At 38.5% G+C, this 21,609-nt stretch overlaps 1 protein-coding gene across 3 annotated transcripts in view; it reads right to left on the reverse strand.

Moving 5' to 3' along the window:
* Positions 1-1,337: 1,337 nt before the first annotated feature.
* Positions 1,338-21,609, reverse strand: part of si:ch211-153b23.7 (TNFAIP3-interacting protein 3) — a 43,253-nt gene continuing 22,981 nt past the window's right edge. For all 3 annotated transcript variants that reach the window (XM_048605412.1, XM_020536537.2, XM_048605411.1), the window contains exons 5-8: positions 19,417-19,542; positions 15,099-15,344; positions 13,465-13,590; positions 1,338-5,088 (exon numbers count right to left, since the gene is read on the reverse strand). In XM_048605412.1, the coding sequence (XP_048461369.1) occupies positions 4,837-5,088; positions 13,465-13,590; positions 15,099-15,344; positions 19,417-19,542 (750 nt within the window). In that variant the 3' untranslated portion in view covers positions 1,338-4,836. The remainder of the gene's footprint in view (positions 5,089-13,464; positions 13,591-15,098; positions 15,345-19,416; positions 19,543-21,609) is intronic.

The following is a 21,609-nucleotide window of genomic DNA, read 5'->3' on the forward strand; positions in this document are numbered from 1 at the left end:
AATCAAAGCAGATAGGAAGAGGGGAAAGAGGGCCTTTAGTTGGATATTGACTTCAGCTTTTTTAAAAGAATGACTTTCTGTCCCTGTTTTGTAAACTGAGTTAAGTCAGTATTTCCAAGTTATCATGTGATTTCAGCTAAATAACTAGCAAACTTCCCACCCGACACCCCCTCCCCAAGGGAGATCATTAATAAATTGCTTGAGGTTTACAACCCAGCGAGCAAGGTCTAGAAGCAGGTTTGTTCAGACAGAAACTTGCGAAGAGAAAGGTCTTTCAGTAGAGGTAGTGAGCATTTCAGTCTTCATAACAATCAGTGAAGGGGAAATGTCTTATGTTGCTGAGAAGAAAACTACAGCAGAAGGCCCTGAAAGAGTACGAAGAAATATATCTTTCAAGGCTGAATACCCAAGTTTAAAAGAACCCATATCTAATAGTAAGGGAGCTGGTTAACAACTTGTTTAAGTGTTTCAAGAGGAGACATTAAATAAAATAGCAAAGGGAATGCACAAATTTGACAAAGAGAAACTAGTTACAGACACTGCAATCTACAAGAGCTCTAGTGTGGAGACAGCAGTGACCCTTCACTGAGATGTGTGTCTGTAAGATTGTTGTAGGGGTAAAATGGTTGCATCTTCCAGATATTTGAAATAAGACTGCTTCATATTGTTCTTGTATAGGGTAAGTTTGTGCTTATGTAAACAAACTTCTTTCGAAATGTGTGCTTTCATGCTCAAGGAGTCTCTTGTGTATATGTTCAGTGACTGACTTCCAGAGTAAACAAAGTGGAAATAGATCACAAGTTTATTAGGCCAGGTTTCTATCTGGAATCTTGTCCAATATCATCATCAGATGGGATGAAACAATATTGTGAAATCAGACTGGATAGGAAGAACTTTGGCTTTTGCCCATGAATGTGTTTGTTACATGGTGTAATCTTGCACCATACAAACCAGGATAATATTTAACTTTGTTTTTAATATGAACTGACCACAGCCTCTGTAAGTAAGTTAAGAAGGAGAAACTCATTACAGCTTTTCAAACATCTCGTGACTCCTAAAGGAAAGAGAGTGATCTTTGGTTGAGGAAAGCACCAGTGTCAGTTGTAATGTAACTAACAGGCAAGAAGCTTACGAACATGCACTCTCAGGAGAAGAAAATGGAGTTAGTAAGGATGGCTAGCCTAATTGAAACCATACCCCAGCATGGAGAAGCATCTTTGGTATGAATTGAATACAATAGGGAGTAAAACATTGTAAAATCTCACACACTATACATCAACAATTTAGTATCTGTTGATTGCATTTTAATTTACATCCAACAAGCATTTTTGAATCAGTTCATTAAACAATCGCTTTTATTATAAAAAAAAATTGGGGAAATAAATCAGGAACGAATATATATATATATTGCAATGGCCGTATTCATAAGGTATATCAACATTTAAAAGATACAATTTTTTTACAGAAAGGTAATATGGAGTAATTATTGCAAACAATGATGGAAAATTTAACACCCCATCAACTATTATATGTACATCACAGGTGGTAACTAGCTTTTACAAAAAAAGGGTCAAGTCACCATAGTCTTACCAGATGATAGGGGTGCTCTCTCATTAGAGACAGACTGGTGATGGAACAAAAGCAGAAGTTGCTGGAAAAGGTCAACATGTCTGGCAGCATTTGTGAAGAAAAAAAATCAGAGCTAACGTTTCAGCTATGGTGACCCATGAGTCCCCACATCCGAAACATTAACTCTGATTTTTTTTTTCCACAGATGCTGCCAGACCTGCTGAGCTTTTCCAGCAACTCATTTTTGTTCCGGATTTACAGCACCGCAGTTCTTTCGGTCTTTATTTAGAAGGTTGGTGATGGTTTAACAAGGGTGACAATGCCTCAGATAAGGGTGGGTGAGAGCAGGTGTGCGGAAGATGGAGTCCTCCATGGTAACTTTAGCTGGTGAAGAAATTGAACCCACGCTGTTGGCATCACTCTGCATCACAAACCAGCCATCCAGTCACTGAACAAACCATAAGTACTTAGTGCCGTTAGTAACTTCTGATACCAATCAGCTGTACACCGACTGTATAATAATGGCAAGATGAGGATGGGGGTAACATGACAAAGGTGTTACGCTTCAATTTCTCCTGTTCTGAAGTCATTAGGAAAGAAGCCTTCCCTTCATCTTGCAACTTTTTTTTTGTCATTTTATTAGGATAAGTGTGTGTAATGGAAAAAATTAAATCAACCAGCCTCTACAACTCAAATAGACTTTTTTTTAAAATAAAAAGCTTGACGGAAGCACTGACTCCATTTGAATAATGAAAAATTAGAATTTAAATCTTTCATTTTCTTGTTAGATTGAAAGTGACCTCAGGTTTATTATTATTAAACAGTAATATCATTTTTTTGAACAAGGAAAGATATGAATACAAATAGCTCTCTTGTAAAAGTGAAATGAAATAAAGCTGATTTTATCTAAAGTGGAATAAACACTTCTGTATTTAAAAAAAAAAATCAGATTTCAACATATTCTACTAGTTTAATTGATTCTTTAATATTTCCATTTGGATTACTTGATCACTATTTGTGTCACAGGATTGTCTTTAAAGGCAAATGTGTGGTTGTGGGGATTGGGTGGGAGGAGGGGTGTTTGAGATGCTCTGAGGGTTGGTGCAGACTTGATGGACTGAAAGGTCTGTATCTGCACTGTAGAGATTCTATGATTCTTTGGAGATCTTCATGATGCAAATACACATTACTCAAGGCAGAAGTGTTTACTTAGACAACTTGGCTCCTTTTGCAAATGGCATAATAGTTTGTACCCTAAAGACAGTTTGTGCGTACTGGAAACAAAAAGCATTTTTTTTTTTAAAAAGATATAACTGAATCAGCACTGGATAAATAAAGCTCGAAGACTGTTGTGAAAATAATCTCTTTACTTGCATTTTCCAGCGGCACTACATTTTAAGCCCTAGGTCTAAGTTCATAGATTTTCCCCTCAAATGGTACCATTCATCCAATAAACTAGCAAATTTTAAATTAATAATATTTAGGAACCAAAATAGTAAATACCTCTTTGAAATCTTATTAGCAAGATGTTATAAACTTTTCTTAGAGGACAACCTAGTTACATAATCATATGTTCAATGCAACTTTGACTGTTAAGAATTTGATAGAAATTTCTATGTAATTCTCAGTCGTAACGTCCTTGTTCCATTATAAAAGTCAGTAATTTATTCAAATGTGATACATAACAAGGCTACCAACAAGATTTCCCAAATAGTATTTAATATATCCCCTTTAATGTTTTCCCCCAAATGTAGATAATACTCTACACGTATATAAAGATGATGGAAAGTACACTACAATATTAGCAACATAAGACACTTAAATTAAAGCAGAAACAGAGCCCATCAGTTCTATTTGGCATCTTTGGTGCTCTCAGGATATTTCAAAGCACTTTGCCCCCAGTTTGAGGTGCTTAACATACCCAAAGATTCACAAATAGCAATGTGATGATGACCAATATAAATTTAACAGATTAATGATATTGAAGGATAAACATCAATCCTATCAATTAGCTTCATGGCTGGCACAGCTCTTTGCTAAAACACTTAATTAAATATACAAATTGATTAGTTGGTAACAATTAAGTTTGAAATATAGCACAAGATTTAGAATCACAGATGTCATAATCTATTCTGTATAGTTTGAACTACTTGAGGCACATGCCTTGCATAAGTGTTAAGGAAATATTGGTCGACAACGCTGTAGGAATTACCTATAAACCTAGATTACAAAAATGCTCATAGATCCAAAGTATGTTACTTATGTTGAGGTTAAAGTTGAGCACTGCTGGGAAAACGTTTTGTCGAAACATTTTTTCATTTTGTATTTCTTGAAAATTGGCCTAATGAGTACAAGTGTAATGGAAAAGTTGTCTTTTGCTATTGTGTTTTTTCAGTAATACTAAAGTTCAGTATCACCGATAAACCGTTAGGTTACGGTTGCTACTGAACCTCACCTTCAACTAGTGGGATGACCCTGTTTGATGGAGAACATATCACCACTATGGTTACAAAGATCATACCAATAAACGCAAACATTTTTATGGTGAGTTCCATTTGGTCATCCTGATATCTACGGTTAGCCTAGGAAGACAACTTTTGCTCATCAGTTGTATGATCATTCAAGATTGATTTATCATCTTTTGAGCTTTGGTCTCTAGTCCAATGACAAGAGATAGATTTCAATATTTTCAGTCGGCAAAAATATTGGCAGCACATTGTGGTTCAAAATAAATCAGAAGTAACAAATTTATTTCACTGGCTCAAAGTGAACGATATTAACCTACCTGTAATACTACCATTTAGATATGTTAATGTCAGTTTGAGCAAGAAAGCAATCTTTCTTCCCACTCAAGTGGTAGTTATTTATCACTTGTACCCAATGAAAAGACAAAACATCATTTAGATATACATTACACAAGTAAAAATAAACACAGTATTAAGTCCTGAATTAAAAATACATTATACATTGATGTTAGTAACAAATTGTGTTTGTGTAAAACACATTGTTTGCTATTTTAATTACAGCATATGAACCCATTTATAAAATGAGACACAATAACATTTTATATAAATGTGTTAATGTGTTCACATGTTTAAGATGCTGTCCTATACTTAGAGGTCATGAAGCTCTCAGACATAACATAGACTATGCATTATGATTATAGGTTTTCTTGCTTCATTTCTGAATAAAGACACTAGCATGGCAAGTCCTCCACAGTATTGAATGTACTTTTGATAATGCCTTTCCACTTTCGAGCATTTTCTTTTAACGATAGCCTATGGAGTATGTGTCTGCCTGAATTTCTGCACCTCTGCATCTATGGTGGTTTGAACATTCAGTATGTCGTTCCACACAGTGCTTCCCACATTGTATTCTCCTCGCCTCTGATTTCTGGTGAGTGTTGTTGCACCGATGAACTAGAACTGGCTCTTTACTTTCTGATTTACTTTTTAGAAGACGCTGTAGAATTTCCTTATCAGATCTTTCCCTTTTGAAATCATCCTCGTAAATCTTAAGCTAAGAAAGCAATGAAGCACGGAGTTAGAATAATAACATAGCATATGGTGTTTAATTCTAATTAACCCCGACCAACATTTTGAATCAATCTGTTCAGAGATACTATTACACACCTCTGATGCAGGTGGGACTTGAACCAGAGTCTCTTGGTCCAGGGGTAGGGACTCTACCACTGCACCACAAAGAGGACTCTTATCTCCTTTTCCTCTGAAGGATTTGACTCTTAATACCTGGGGATTCAATCTTGCTGTCAACATTCCCAACCCTGGTATAAGGGACAATTAAGAAACAACATTTCATGATCAACCATTTTTGTGAATGCTAAAGTCAAGAGTGTAGTCTTTGCTCTTTAACACAATCACCGATGTGTGAAAAAGGTAGTGCTCAAATAACTATTTACAGTAGTGGTTAAAAGTAATTGTGTAATTACATTAATATCTTCACACACACATACTCCATCCACACTTAGTTATTACTTCCCATAAAGATATCCTTGCAAAATATTTTGTTGAGGCACTAATCTCAGTAGGTACAAAGCAAGAGAGAAATCAAGAATAAACAGTCAAAGAAATAACTGCCCAGAAAGGTTGCAGTTATGGCTCAGTGGGTAGCACTGTTGCCTTTGAATCAGAGCATGGTGGGTTCAAGTCCCTCTTCATCTCAACCTCAGCATATCTTTAAGGGTAGCACAATGGCTCAGTGGTTAGTGCTGCTGCCTCTCAGTGCCAGGAACCTGAGTTCAATTCCAGCCACTGTTGACTATCTTTGTGGAGTTTGCATATTCTCCCCATGTCTGACGGTTTCTAACAGGTGCTCTGGTTTCTTCCCTCAGTCCAAAGTCGTGTAGGTTAGATGGATTGGCCATGCTAAATTGTCTCTAGTGTCCAGGGTTGCATAGACTAGTTGGGATTAGATGTGGTAAATGTGGGGTTACGGGGATAAGGTGGGATGCTCTTTGGAGAGCTAGTTTGGACTCAATGGGCCAAATAGGCTCTTTCTCCACTGTAGGAATTCTATGACTATAAAGTAGTGTTGAAATGCGCTGGTATACCAAAGTGTTTCACAGAAGCAAATATGTATTATTCATCCCAAAAGATGCACTATTATTTACACCCTGTGAAATATAATATGCTTATTTCAGTATTTAGCATAGCTGAAGTCAGTCAATGTTGCACAAGAGGCCATTTGACCCATTTGAGTTCATGGTGGCTCTCAACAAAGCAATAGAAATTGATTCCACTTTCCTATTTGATACTTGTAGCCTTGAAAGTTTATTCTTTCATGTTATTGTCCAATTTCCATCAATTGTTTTCATTTCTGCCTTCACGGACAAAAAGCATTTCCTCCTTTTATGCTGGATTAATGATTGCAGTCAAGTTAACTGGGAGAAATGCTAAATGGCAGGGAGAATGATGCAAATATGGAAAACCACCTTTTGAAAATCCTTCTCTATGTTGTTAGGGTGTAACTAACATTATAGTACTGAGAGGCCTGCAAGAGGGTCCTGCCCAGCTTAATGGGGTAGGCTGCAATAAAAATTAAAAGTTTTAAAGTAAAACAATAATCAGAAGCTCAGTAATTCTAATGGGAATACAGCAATGTCTTGTTATGGCAAGAGGAGCTGATTATCCGTCACCTGGCTAAGAAGGCAAAAAAGATACTGAGGTTACATGAAAACTTCTGTGACATTTCTGTTGTGCTTCTGACTCAGTTTCAACATCTCTCACTCGAGGTCCAAAAACTGGGACACGAGGGCCACAAGGGATGACTTTTTCAAACAGATATTCTATTCATTTTTTAAAAAATATACTTTTCAAGATTTCCAATGATGCAATTCTTTCTCTTGGGGTTATATTGCTAAGTGACATTTCTTTCCTACAGTTTTGAGTCATAACGATAGGAGTCTATGAAACACCCCACCCACTTGCTGGACATTTGATTCTGTGGGCTTATGACTACATTATGGCAAATGTCATGAGTGTCCAGTTGTACTGTGGTGTAGTATAATAAACAGGGAACAAGTCTACTACGAGACAAATTAAGCATCAACCATTGCTACTCCAACACACTGTGACATCATTATATTTCACAACCCATGTGAGGAAAAGTCATTACTTGCAATACAAGGTCCATCTGAAAACATGACCTACCAAAAATATAGCCACGTATATAGTCTTCTGTTTCTGTCCAAAGCTCTACTAACTAGATTAGCTGATCAGCTGCCTTACAGTCTGGTCCAACTTTACATTGTACTCCATCTGGATAGTTGTTTTGTGGTGCAGTGGCAGTGCCCCTACCTCTGGCACAGAATGTCTGCATTCAAGACCCACCTATCTTGGAGGGATAGTGATAAAAATGCCTGAACAGGTTGATTAACGTAATTACACCAGCAGTGTCAGTGTTCACTAATAGAAATTAATCCAGGCACTAGTCATTTGACAGCAATTCTTATGCAGTTTGAAAACTGGTTCAACATAACTTGTATATAGAGTGCCTTTAATAAAAAGAATCTTAAATCATTTAAGCACAAGGAGAAACAGAATCCATTAACTAGCTCCTAGCACTTTCATGGAAAGCGAGCTCCATTTAATGCAAAACTTAGAATGGAGAAACAATTCCTCAAACTCTAATGGTGATTATAGTAGAAATGTTCTATTGTTTTCCAAACAACTTAAAATTGTTCTCAATCTCAGTTACTTATTTCACAGTACACAAGAAGCTATGAAGTGCATTATTGAAGCAGCAATTCCCATTGGGAAATACTGATCAACAGAAAGTGAGAATCAATGTTGAATGTAGATCAGCTGACTCACTGTCCAAATTCAGCAGTGCTCTCGTGCAGGGGGAACAGAACTCTCTAGTAAACTTGAGACCTTGTCATAAAGCTGCACCTAGATCATACAATCTGTTTCCATGCTCTTCGGTCCAACTAGTCTATGCTGACCATGTTCCCAAACTAAACTAGTCCCACCTGCCTGCATTTGGCCCATATCCTCCAAACCTTTTCTATTTTAAATGTCTGTCTTTTAAACATTGTGCTTGTAGCTGCATTTACCACTTTCTGGCAGTTCATTCCACACACTAACCACAGGTTTTTTTAAAAAAAGTTTCCCTCATCCTTTTTAAAACTTCCTCCTCTTACTTTAATATGACCCCAGGTCTTAAAATCCCCCACCCTAGAGAAAAGACCTTTTGCTATTCACCTTATCTATGCCCTCATGATTTTAACCTTCCATAAGGTCACCCCTCAACCTCCTACATTCCCGTGGAAAAAAGTCCCAGCGTATTTCAATAGCTCAAATCATCTATTCCTGGCAACATCTTGGTAAATGTTTTCCGAACCCTATAATTTAATAATATTCTTCCTATAACGGTGACCAGAACTGCACAGCATTCGGAAGAGGCCTCACCAATAATCAATAATTCTTCACTTAATAAATTTATTGATTATTAAGTTAAGACAGCCTGGTGGTTTCGGAGAAAAGTATCCAAAAGGGAAGGAATCCTTTTGGAATTAACTTTGTTGCAAGTAGCCAAAAAAGGTAGCTGAATAAAGGAGCCTCCTTACCCGGTAGTTTAACAGTTTGTTACAAATAGACGCTGGCAAGGTACACAAACTGTGGCTAGTCTGCGATTTGAGCCCACCAAATGTAAAGATGGTAAACTGTCATTTGCAAAAGTGAAAATTGCAAAAGGCTTTGAGTTTGCATTGCTATAGTATAGAAATGTCTGCAGTTGACAAAGCATTGAGCAAAATTAAGGGAAATCACTTTTGAAAATTTAGAACATTCCATCCCTCAAAACAGTTAAAGGTTTAGCAAAGCATTTTGGATGAGAGTTTCAACCAAAAGCCAGGAAATGGAAAAAAAAAATCAAAGTGATGGTCAACCATATAAAGTTGAAAACTGAAAACAGAGCAGAGGCAGTAGCAGTAGCAGGATTATAACTGGAGTGGTGGAAATTAAAATTCAAAGTGAGAACAAATGTATGAGGCTGCCTCAGGAGAAGAGTTTGAACCAAGATGATTCGTTGAGGACCAGGATCCCTCCTTTATCCTATATAGATATTACTGGCTCAGACTGGAGGGAAGAGGCAACTTGGTTTACTTAACTTCTGCCTCCTCAAAATTAGGAATTATTCCCTTCTCAAGGGGTAGAAAAGCAGCTAAAACGGCTCGTTCCAACATTAGCTCTTAGTATGACAGAATAAGTGCTCAGGCAAAGTGCACAAAATGTGCTACTACTTGTCAGAGGAAAGAGCCATTCATTGAGACAGTTTAGAAAAAGCAAAAAAATCAAGTGCATCTCATTTAGGACCATAGGCATCCAGTGAAGCATTCTATCCCCTCAGGAAACAGCCTGTACCAGATCTGTGGAATTTGAAAGGCTTAAGGAACTTGCTTGATCATTGGATACAGACATTTGAGAGAAATTACTTACAATAAACTGAAATAATTCTCCGAGTTTAAAAACTCCATCCCTCTCCATACCTCGGAACAGGAAGTGATACACTGATGATTATGACCTAATCTGCAAACCCTTGCTCCAGAAGAAATCATCCCCCGACCAACTGGAGAGGATAGAGGAGGGAGAACGAGAGGAAACAGAGACAGAATATTCTGGGTGCCCTCTGGACAGAAAGGGTAGTGCTGAGAAGAAGAGGTGAGGCAAAGAAAGCCCTTTGTTTTAACTGAAGAAACAAAAATAGAGCACATCCCATGCCAAATGCTGGAGGCTAGGGGAAAAGCTAGTGGAATTTATAGGGACATATACATTCCCCTCCAGAAAAAGGGAGTCAGTATATGTCATGTTAACATGACAAAACAATACCTCTGCTGAGAAAGGGGCAAATGGATAATGATCTGTTCCATTGCCACAGAACTAGAGGACGAGGGTAGCAATGGGGATCTTTGGTGGTAGACTGGATAAGGCCCACATTGAGTTTCTACGACTGAGCTAACAGAATACAGACAAATTAACAAACTTGGTCTACTTAAACTCCCACTTTGGTGCAGAACAGCAAACGTACTGAACAAGGCTGCTCATTGCATTCAATGTCTTGCACAGAAACCAGGTTACGTCACCCTAACTCTACAGCCTGTGGGGTGAGAGAGAGATGGTACCAAAGGTGTTATGCTCAAGAACTGGCAACTATTTGAATGTTGAGAAAAGGGACAAAGGGAGACCATTGCTGACCAATGAAACAAAGAATATGGGAAAAAAAGGAAACAAAGCAATAGTTTGGATTGGTTTTAGACAGAAAACAGTGTGGCTGTGAAAGTCACTGGAGAAAGTTTTGGTTGCTCTCTACATTCAGTGATTGAATTATTGAAAGTTCTGTAAGACACAAGTAGAAGTCTCCAGTGATCTACAGAAGCTGTTTGTGTGGGCTGGTGACCTCAGAATTCAAGCATGTTACACAGTCCCATGTGGTTGTGAACAACTCAATACCCATTGACTGAAGTTTAGCAACTATTGTTTGAAACTGCAAGTGAACCAGCCAGTCACAACATTTAAACAAAAAATCCCCTAACTGTTTATCCTTAGAACAAGAATGTGAGCTGTGATCAAGAGGTTTGGGTTTAAATTGGACATTAATTAGATTGCCTTGTTGTTTAGCTTTGCTCTGCTAGAGTTACAGTTAATAAATTATTAATGCTGTTTTAAATTATAAACTTGGTGTCTGATATTGGTTATTCATAAAGGCTGCTTAGGAAGAATTGGGCAATTGAGGGTCATTGAGTATTTTAGTTTCACTCTGATATCAAGAGTTAGCAAGTCTGATTTGGCCTGGCTACTTCTCCCAGTGTCATAATGAGACCCCTCTGGAACATCACTCCAATGCTAACAATGGAAATTCAGCAGGAGCCTTCAAAAAAACAAAATAAATGGGGCAGCAGAGGAAAGAGGCCAATGTAAAGAGAATTGTTTTTGTACTTCTGCAATCATTGCCTAGATTAGGGAAGCTCTTTTTGTATGTTCTTTTGCAGCAAGTGATTTCACCCATCTGCTCCATGCTAGTGCTCTTGCATAATTATTGGAGGCAGCCTGAGAAGTTCCATTGATACTTCAGGGATAATCCTGCAAGGAATTTTAGAAGCAAGCTCTACTGTGAAGAAAGAAAAAAAACCTGTTGTGTGTTAGAACAAAAGAGGCATTCTAAAACACTTCCTAAAGTAAGAAACTAAAGATACTGGATGCAAAGTTCTCATCAAGTCTAATGAATTTAATCAGCTAAGAACAGAAACCACCTTCCAAAACTTCCTGCTCTGGGTGTGGTCTAATTCTTGCTGGTGGCTGCACATCTGCAAGCACATCATTTAATTAAAGTAAAGGAAGTTAGATGCCAAATCTGTCCTTGTTTACCGTTTCCAAAAAAAAGACGCTGATAAACAAAAAAAGGACCACAACAAATGAAAGCAAACATTTCTGCTCTGCAAATCATTTTGATTACGTCAATGCAATTGTTATCATGGATGCTTCAATGCACATTAAATACAATTAAATACTTGCAAAACAGCTATGCTCTATTATTTACTATTATTCCAGAAATGGAAACATCAAGCTATTTTGCAGTTACACCCTCTGACATTTCATTTAAGACTGCTAATTTCTCTCCCCACTAATCAGTTGATCAAAATAACTTGAGCCATTTTGAATTCTTGAACTGCCCAGAATACCTTAACTTACTTAAACAATAACTTCCATTTATACACAATGCCTTTTAAAGTATGAAATGCATGGAATTTTGTGGTTGTATTATCAAGTTAGACATCACCATTCTCCATGAGGACAGATGAAAGAGTTCCGTTGGTGAGTACCACTTTAAAAGATGAGGATAGGGTGGGAAAACGGACAGATTTAAGGAAATAATTCATGGGTTTATGGCCAAGGAATTTGATTTCTGCCATCAATGGCAGTGTGATTAAAATGGAGGCTGCATAAAAGGTACAGAACTTGTTCTAAGCTCTGAGTAATCAGCCGTGGAAAAAAGGCAGAAACAAACTTTTAGTGTGATGGTAGAAGAGAGAGAACTTTGAGGTATAACAGCTGCTTAAAAAAGTAGAGGATTCCTCAGGAAGGACTTGTGTTTTCTAAGAAATATGTCAGTTTACTTTTATCTTTAAAATGTGACTGCAAGGAGAAAGAATGGTTCTTAACAAACCGGGATTTGCGACAATGGTTGCATAAGAGTTCATAATAGGTATTTCATTCCTTGCTGTGAAATCATGTAGTTAGGGGTTCCTTCAATCTGCACATGATCAGGAGCCAAAGAATTCTTCCCAAGTGAAACTGGTTGGTCAACAGCTAAATGAAAAGGTTGGAACTGGAAACAAGTTTCAGAGACATAGACACAGAAGTATGTGCTATTGTTCTCACCAGAAGTAACTGCCTGTTCTCAATTAAATTTGAAGAAAACCAATTGTCTTTCCTACAGCAGTTACTGTGAGCTGTGACTTTTGAACTGATAAATCTGACATTTTCCAGGAGAAACAGTTGCTCTGTACTTGTTACCAACTAGAAGGTTCCAGAGAGACAATTGAAGGCAAAAAGGGCCTAACTAGCCAAAATAAAATCATGAACATCAGAATTGGGAAGAAAGACCAACAAGGAGTGCTTGCGTACAATGGGACAGATGGTCTATAAAGTGGATTGGAGCTTTATTTAGCAGTGTCACGTGGAATGGTTTATATCTACTGATTTGTAGCTATAGTCTAACTACTTAGAATAAATAAATTGTTCAGTACAGAAATCTGATTCCATGTTTGGTCTGAAAGGCAGGTAAATTGGGGTACTATGTATAGCTTTTCTTAAAATAAAGTTTAGCATTTGGTATGACTCCAATAGGGAGTCAAACAAGGGTCGTATGTCATAAATATATACACACAGACTCACACCAGGAAAACATGTCACGTATGCCTTTCATTTGTCTTACTGTTCTTGGAAATAATGGGAGGTTTCTGCCGGCAACTGAGTAGGAAAGCACAGGACTGTGGAGGTACAAAGTGCTAAATAGATTAGTTTTAAGGTGGACTGAAATTAGGTGAACAATGAGATCAAAGGGTTGTACGATTTGGAGGAGATCATAGATCAGGGTTGACTGGTGATTGGGACTTGGTGAAAGTTAGGAGATAAACTGTTCTGGACAACTCATTTATCGAAGGTCAAGTTTATGGAGGGTCAACCAGAAGAGCTTTGGAGTGTTTAGACTGGAAATATCAGCAGCACAAATGAGTGTTGCATAACAGGCAAATTGGAGCAGAAACAAAAATCGAGCGATATTACTGAAATAAAGTGGTTTTATATGATGATACGTGGTTAAGCTCATGCAAGGTCACAAATTATACCAAGCTTGGAATAATGAAGTTTAGCTAACCTGCTGTTGAAGAAGGTTCATTTGAAAATACATTTCTTCTGTTTTCTTCCTCAGCTTCTCATTTTCAGCTTGTGTGCGCTGTCGGTCTTTGCGTTCTGTCTTATAATCGGATTCATAAAGCTTTGTCTATATTTCAAAAAATTATGAATCATTTTCTACAGATTGGAAATTAAACCATGATGAATTTGTCAGCTATGATCAAAACAGTCAACAAACATGACCATCCAATGCAGGATGCACAGGTGCTGAAAGAGGTTCCTACGTGGCATGAAGTACACACATCTCTTGCCCGATTAGGGGAAACAATTGTCGTGATATTCAGAACCTCCACCAAAATCTGAAAGATCTTTTGATTCTTTTCTGATCAGACCTTTGTACAGGCAAATAAAGGGGACTTAACGCTGGCTTGAAGCCTCCACTCCAAGACTGTCTCACGTAAATTAACGGTAAAATCAGACCTTGGGGCCTGCACATCAAGCAAATAGATTTTGGGGTATCCTTATCCGATTGGATATTGAAAGTTGCTTCATCAGAATGTGACAAGTATAAAAACTGGGAGAATGGAATGGAGTTGTTACAGAACTGTCAAGGGAGTAGAAATGAGAACGTTTAGATGAATTCCATACTATCAAATATGTTCTTGTGTCTAGCTTCCTTGCTTTTGCTTGTTTACATTGCTAACTTCTCCAAGTTCTGATCGAAAAGGAGAGAAAAATACCTTGAAACATTGGGCGGAATCTTACTGGCAGGTTTGGTGGACAGACTCCAACCTTAAAGTGATTTTTTTTTTAAAAATTCACCAACAGGATGGGAGCACTGCTGACTGGGCAGACACTTATTGACCATCCCTAGTTGCCTTTGAGAAGGTGGTTAGCTACCTACTGGAACCACTGCAGTCCTTTTGGTGTCAGTCGGCCTCTAACACTGTTGAGGATTTCCAGCAATATGAGCCAGTGAGTGAAAACAAAAAAACGGTGATATGTTTCCAAGTCAGGATGGTGAGTGGCTTGGAGGGAAAACCCAACAGGACCCCCACGGGCAGCCTCCTAGCATCGACCCTGGGTAGCAGCGAGGTCCTACTTCATTTAGGCTTTCACCCGAAAACTGCTTGTGTGGAGTATTCTTTTCCACAGTATTAGCCTAGTAGCTCTGACCACAAATACTTTTAAAAAGTTTCTGATCTCTTCAGAAGACAGCTCCACCTTGAAGCATCCTTACATTCTCTTGTGTGTGCAGCAGTGTACACCTCTCCTATTGGGCTGCAGGTAGGACAGTGGTGCAGGCATTCCTACTGGCTCAGACACATTCATGTATTGCCTACCATTCATAAGTCAATGGTGTGTCTGGAGGCAAAACAGACTGGTTAGACCAAATGGCCTCCTGTCAGGACAATCAAGTTTGCACTGGACGTCTTAATTAGCACCTCCGATAAGAATACATGGGTATGTATCCTTTGGGGTCTGGGCCCACTTTTGATGCCAACCTCTCAAATCTTCAAAAAGTAGCACAATTCCACCTTTTAAACTCAGATTTTCTCTCTCCATGGATCTTGGATAGCTACAATCAAGTAACATTCTACCACAAATTAACTTTTTAAGAAAGCAAGATTCCAAGGAGATACGATTACTTCTTACCTGACAGACGAGAGCAAGCATTTGGTCCTGAAGCTCTTTACAGTCCTTTTGAGACACTCCATTGCTGATTGCATGTCGGGCTGCTTCTACCTTTGTCAGTCTGCACTGACTGTGCTCCCTTGGCTTCTCGGAGATTTGAACACGTTTTGGTGAGGAGGGTGTTATGTCTTTATGTTCTGATTGTGACTGCGGATAGATGTCATTTGATTTCTCATTGTGTAGAATTTGTCTCCACGGTTCATCTTTCTGAAGAATGATACAAATATTTTCAGAAAATACAGACACTGCCATAGTTTTCACATCACACCACAATTGCAGCAAATTCAGGTCTAACATTAATATTACATGGCAATGCAGTGCAATAGTAAAAAGACAACTAAAAAACTTTCAAATTGTTATAAATGTGTTGTTTATAAATGAATACATGCAGACACACAGTTTTTTGTGGCTGGCAATATAGTGCCTGGAGACTGGTAATGATGTTGGAATATACTTCCTAGCTCAGCAGATGAGTAACATCTGAATTTTCACTGGTGAAATGGTAAGTTTACAAACAAAGAATGACTTATAATGTTAGTGTTGCCTGATGTCAAGAGTTACGTAGAGCCAGGACAGATGTGTTTCCTGCAGGGCCATGGTACATTTTGGAGGAAAAAAAAAGTTTGACCCAAACCCACCTAAGCTAAGTTCCTTTAATGCCCTGGCAACACTCTCCTCTGGAGTACCTCTACTTTCTGAGAAGTCTCAACTTCGCTTGTCTACCTTTGATATTTCCCTTCTGACATGACTCATGTCTGCATTTCTGGGGGCTAAGCTGTCTACCACTATTCATTACAAGCCTACCAACTCCCATAGCTACCGTGACTGTATTGCCTCACATCCTACAAGTACTCCATTCCATACGTCGAGTTTCTCCAGTCTATTGTTGCATCTATTCTGATGATGATGTTACCTTCACAGTGGCATTTCCGACAAGCCTTTTCCTCAATTAAGGATCCAACCCCTCTCCACCGCGGAGAGGGCCCTCGAATGCATTCAACTCATTTCCTGCATTTCTACCCTTACCTTTTCCTATCCCTTTCAGAATCATGACGGACTCCTTGTACTCACTTTCCACCCCATCAGTCTCTACGTTCAAAGGATTACCCCAGTCCATTTCTATCACCTCCAGTATGACACCATCACATACCAAACTCCTTCACTTCCTTTGCTTTAAGAAAAACGGACACTTCCTTCCATGCCAAATCACCTCCACCCCCTCACTTTCCAAGGTACAAACACTCCATCTAGATGAAGTAGAGATTTACTTGTATTTCTTTCAGCCAAGGGTACTTTATTTGCCGCTTATAATATGCTCTCCTCTACACGGAGACCAAATGCAGACTGGCTAACTGCTTGTGGAACACCTCCACTCAGTTCATGAACATAACCCCAACATTCCAGTTGGTTGCCATTTTACTACCCAAACTTGCTCCGATGCTTGCATTTCTACTGTAGTTCTGCTGCACTCTTCCATTGTCAGCTAAAGCAAGCTAGAGTACCAGCATCTCACTTTCCACTTAGGGACTTTATAACCTTCTAGACTCAGAGCTCAACAAGTTCAGATCATGAATTCTGTCCTGCGTTTTCATTACCCACCCCCAATGTCTAGTTTTCCTCTCAGCGTAACTGACCTTTTATTCTGCTGTGGACATTTACTCTGGGTTCACAACCCTTCTCTCCAACTACTACTAATCCCTTCGGTTCTGTGCCAAATTCCATTGAACTTCCTTTTGCATCTACTCATTACTTTTTGTCTACTGTGTAAAATCTATCACTTTTCCATTCCCCTCTTCAATTCAAAACAAGTCATTACTGGATTCAAAACATTGTTTCTCTCCACAGTTGCTGCCAGACCTGTTGAATTTCTCCAGCACACACATTTCCGCAATACAACATACCCTGGCTGGTTTGTACTCAAGAGCATCATCTGTCAAAACAATGGACAGATCTTGAAAATGGTAACAGTCCATTGCATGCATGTTAGGAGATGACTTCGGTTGTCGCTGCTCACTACTTCATGTTTGGTTACTGGCTGAGTTTCAGGGAGCAACTTAAGAAACCCCTTAGCAGACACTCTTTCGCTCAGGATAGAGAGGGAAATATGACAGCTACCCAGCAAATGAGTACAGAGCTGCAAGTTACACTTCTGGTGGTCTCAGTCCAAAATTGCATCACTGGGAGTGGAAAGATTTTCTAGGCAGGAATTGGGCTGGCCAGTCCAATGTGCTCATGTTGTCATCAAGGCACCAAATCAATAGTTCTCTTTGATCCAAGACAATTAAACCGTAACAGAAAAGCCCAAATCATTTAAAAAGATGCATCTATGACCTATGTTTGCAGGATACCACCCAGGTTCATGGCTGATCCAGATACAGAAAAATCCAATGCCATGGTGACGTGGACAACTGCTAATTGGGGTCTGCTGTAGAGACCTTGAGATTTAATTTTAGACCTGAGCACAGTGGGTATGAACATTGTTTGGATAAGTCATAGCCTCTTACGCATTTGCACTTTATTATTTGAAGGAAGCTGACTTGAACAGTATTAACTGATGTACTAGGTAGCAATTTCTATCTCTTGCTGCCTCACCCCCTTACCAGCTTCTCCCTACTCTTCTCAATGTCTATGTAATCTGTTTCCATCTCAATTCCCTTACTTGCTGCTTGTTCTTTCAATAAGGCTTCCTTCACCAACATTTGATGCCCAAATAACCCTCTAGCGGTTTCATATTATACTCAAAAGGGACAACTAATCAGAAAAAATGAACTTGTGTCAGTGAAAACAACTCTGTCACTATATGTGGAGCAGTTAGTATAACTGTTGAGTAATGCATTTAGTAGCATTTATTGTCACACAAGTACAGTGAAAAGTTTACAAGTCACCACTTAGAGCACCATCTGACTGACTGTTAGGAATAAAATAGAAAAATAAAGCAATAAAATGTTCAGAATTAGTCCTTCCATCCCAGTCCACACCAGCACCTCGTCCGCAGACTACAAAATGATAATAAAAAAAAGTAGAACTTATCTTCTGAACAGGGGTCTACCAACACAAGTATAGGGCATTTGCAAGGTCCTGCAGCCAGAAGTCCTCGCTTGCGGCACTGATGCACGGTGCGTCATATTTGAGGTTCCAAAATCATTGTGAAATTGATTGCAATGTTTCAATGCATACCTGGTGCTTGTAATTCCAACCAGGAATGTAACTGAGATACATACCATGGCAATGTTATCTGAAATTGCTCACTGAGGATAGCTTAGTTAGATGGAATTGATGGTATGAGGAACTCTCCATCCTGCAGTTTATACATTACTTTTTAAACAAGAGATAGCATTGTTAAGCTCATCTTTGTTGTAAATTAAAATATGGAAAAACTTTTTCCTCAATTAAATTGAGATATCAAGTGAAACAATTTAATCTTAGGCCTACTTAACTCTTAAAATCAGTGTTTTGTTTTAAACCTATGGCACTATAGAGATGGGCTTTTGAAACAAATATCCAAATAGGATTAAAGTGATGTTTAGATTCTAGTTCCACTAAAAAGTAGAGATTTGGAGAGTTATACACCGCAGTCACACTCCAAGACTTTAAAATGCACTTGATTAGAATATATTGGAATAATATCCATTCATGAGTATAAGGATATACATGCATCAGTAGAAGTACAAAACTATACCAAGAATAATCACAGAAGAGGCAACAAGCCAAGGAAAACAGTTTGTAGAAATGCAAGCAGTACAATACACAGACAAACTTACCGATGTAATTGAATCAAAATTTTTGTTTTACAGGCAAGGTAAATGCAGAGCAGATACCTATAGTATGCTTCAACTAAGCTGGTTCAGACTACAAATTTAAAATTTGTGAAATGTAACTTTGCAATGCCTATCAATAAAGTAAATATTTACTTGGTGTTAAATGTTTGGCATGAGGACATGAGTCATTGTTGAGAATAACTGTTTAAGACAGTCATTTTCATTGCCTCTGGGTTTTTAAAACTGTTGTGGTAAGACAGTAAATTTTGTTACACAAGTGCAGGAATCCACAGGATGCAACTTTGTGACAAATACTGTGTTCAAGGCAACAGGAATGTTTAAGATGTTGCTGGAAACAATGCCCTGATCTGCAATACTGGAGGGAACAATCTTTGATGGATAAAAAAAGTCTGTCCTTGACTTGAAGCAAATTTTACTGGTCATTCACAACAAAGTGGGAACAAATCTCACCCAGCACATGTCAAATTCTATTCTAACTAGTTATGGGTTAAAAAACTTACCAAGTTTGGTTGGACTGTCTGTTTCATGTTGTGTAATTTACTTTCCAATTGTCTCACATATTCTTGGAGCTGTTGATTTTTCTTCATCTCTTGGATTAATGACTGCTCGTAATACTCTCTTTTGTGCTAATTTCAAAATGAACAAAGGTATGAAATATTTAATGAAGTAATTAATGACGTTGATACCAGTTCCTAACATTGGCAGCATGATCAAGTGAACCTTTGCATTAATTAAACAAATTAAAATCAGTTATCCCAAACATTAACAAGTGAATGGCAAGAGAAAAACATTGCCACAAGAGACCTAAATAATAGATCTCAAAATGGAAACTTTCATAATCTAATAATTAAAACTAAAATAAATAAACTCTCTGGATGATGACAGATGTATAGTCTATTAAAAACCAATTCTATACTGCTCAATGTCATTATACAAATTTATAGCAACTGAAATGGAGGAGTTTAATTTGGATTCATTGTCTCTACTCTTGCTGTATCAATGGTCCAATTTGGGTGTAATTGCAGCTAGACTGACATAAATTAGAAAGTATACATACAGGTCAGACGTCAGCATTTTCACTTGTCTGTTTGTTAATACTTGCTGACAGAAAAAGGAACAGGGGATTTTCAACTTCCCACATTGTGCTAATGTCTTCCCATTATATGTCATAGCACAGGTTTTGCTTTGGCCAGTTGAATGCTGCTGTATTTGCGGCCTTTGTATGACTAAAGGAGTGCTGATTCAAGATCCTGTGCAATAACAGGGATATATTTCCATAATATTTCAGTTTGTAGCCAGTAACTCTGTACATTGTAATAACTAACTTTTGCAATGATTTCTAAAGTGTTGGAACTCTTTAATGAAAGAATTGTATTGATAGTCATATGGCACTGCCACAGTACAATTATTGGATTATACTTGTGACTGAACAATTTAAGTATTCAAGGTTAAAGCACCTTCATTTACAGAATGTAAAGTGAACTTCTCTGTTTGTATAGATTTTGTTGGGCTTTGTTATTGCAATGTGAAAGGTGATGTTAACCAGGAAAAGGGAGTTGGGAGGGCATATAGATGAGAATCAATGTGTAATGGGCAATCTAGACACAATTAAGGCAATGTGGGTTGGACGTGTCTGTGCAACTGAGGCACTGAGGGGATTTATTGGGCACCGTATTATGATTGAGGCAGTGAGATTTGTATGAAAGTAAGAGAATGATAGAGACAGTACAGGTAGCTGAGGTACTCAAGATCCATCTGCCATATTGTGGAGTGAGTACAGTGAGAATGCTGTTGAGTTAATGCACTTAACCTGATGAAAATGAAAATGGTGGATGTGTTATTCAGTTTAATAGCATAGAAAGAGGCCCATCAAAGCATCGAGCACCCAGCTACCTAGCTCCATTTTCCAACACTTTGCCCATAGCTTTCTATGTTATGTCTTTAAGTGGTCACCTGAATAGTCCTTCAATGCATTGATGGTTCCCACCTTTACCATTCTTTTAGGTGGAGTTCCAGATACCCACCAAACTCTAGGTTGAATTCTTGAATTCTGTCTGAATCTGTGAAGGGTATGCAGAGAGTAGATGGGGTGGGGGTGGGGGAGGGGAAGAGAGAAAAACTTTCCCCTCAGACAGGTGCTAAATCTTTGTACACTTGTTATTGACCCATGTACTAAGGGGAAAAGTTCTTCCCATCTCCTCTCTACATTCCTCAGTTTTGTGCACTTCAAAGTTGGTACCCATCCCCCCTCCTGCCACACCCGTCCCTTTTTCACTTCAGGAAAAACACCACCAGCCTATCCAATCTCACTTCTTGGCTGATTGCTCCAGCCCCAGCAGCATCCTGGTGAATCTCCTTTGCACCCCCTCTGGTGCGATCACATCCTTCCTATAGGCCGGTGACCAGAACTGCTCACAATACTCTAGTATGGCTTAATTAACTTCTCACAAAAGCCATCACATCCCCCTCACCCTTGCATTCAATGCATTAATAAATAAAAGCAAGTATCCCATATGCATCTTTAACCACCTTATCTGTCTTAAAGGATCTGTGGACATTCACACCAACATCCCTCGATCCCTCTATTTCCAAGGGTACTACCATTTGACACATACCATGCCCTCCATTGTTAGTCCTCCCAAAATGCATACTTAACTCCATCTGCCACTGTTCTGCCCATCTGACCAAACCTG

The sequence above is a fragment of the Rhincodon typus genome, chromosome 14 (assembly GCF_021869965.1).
Source record: "Rhincodon typus isolate 14 chromosome 14, sRhiTyp1.1, whole genome shotgun sequence".
Taxonomy (NCBI): domain Eukaryota; kingdom Metazoa; phylum Chordata; class Chondrichthyes; order Orectolobiformes; family Rhincodontidae; genus Rhincodon; species Rhincodon typus.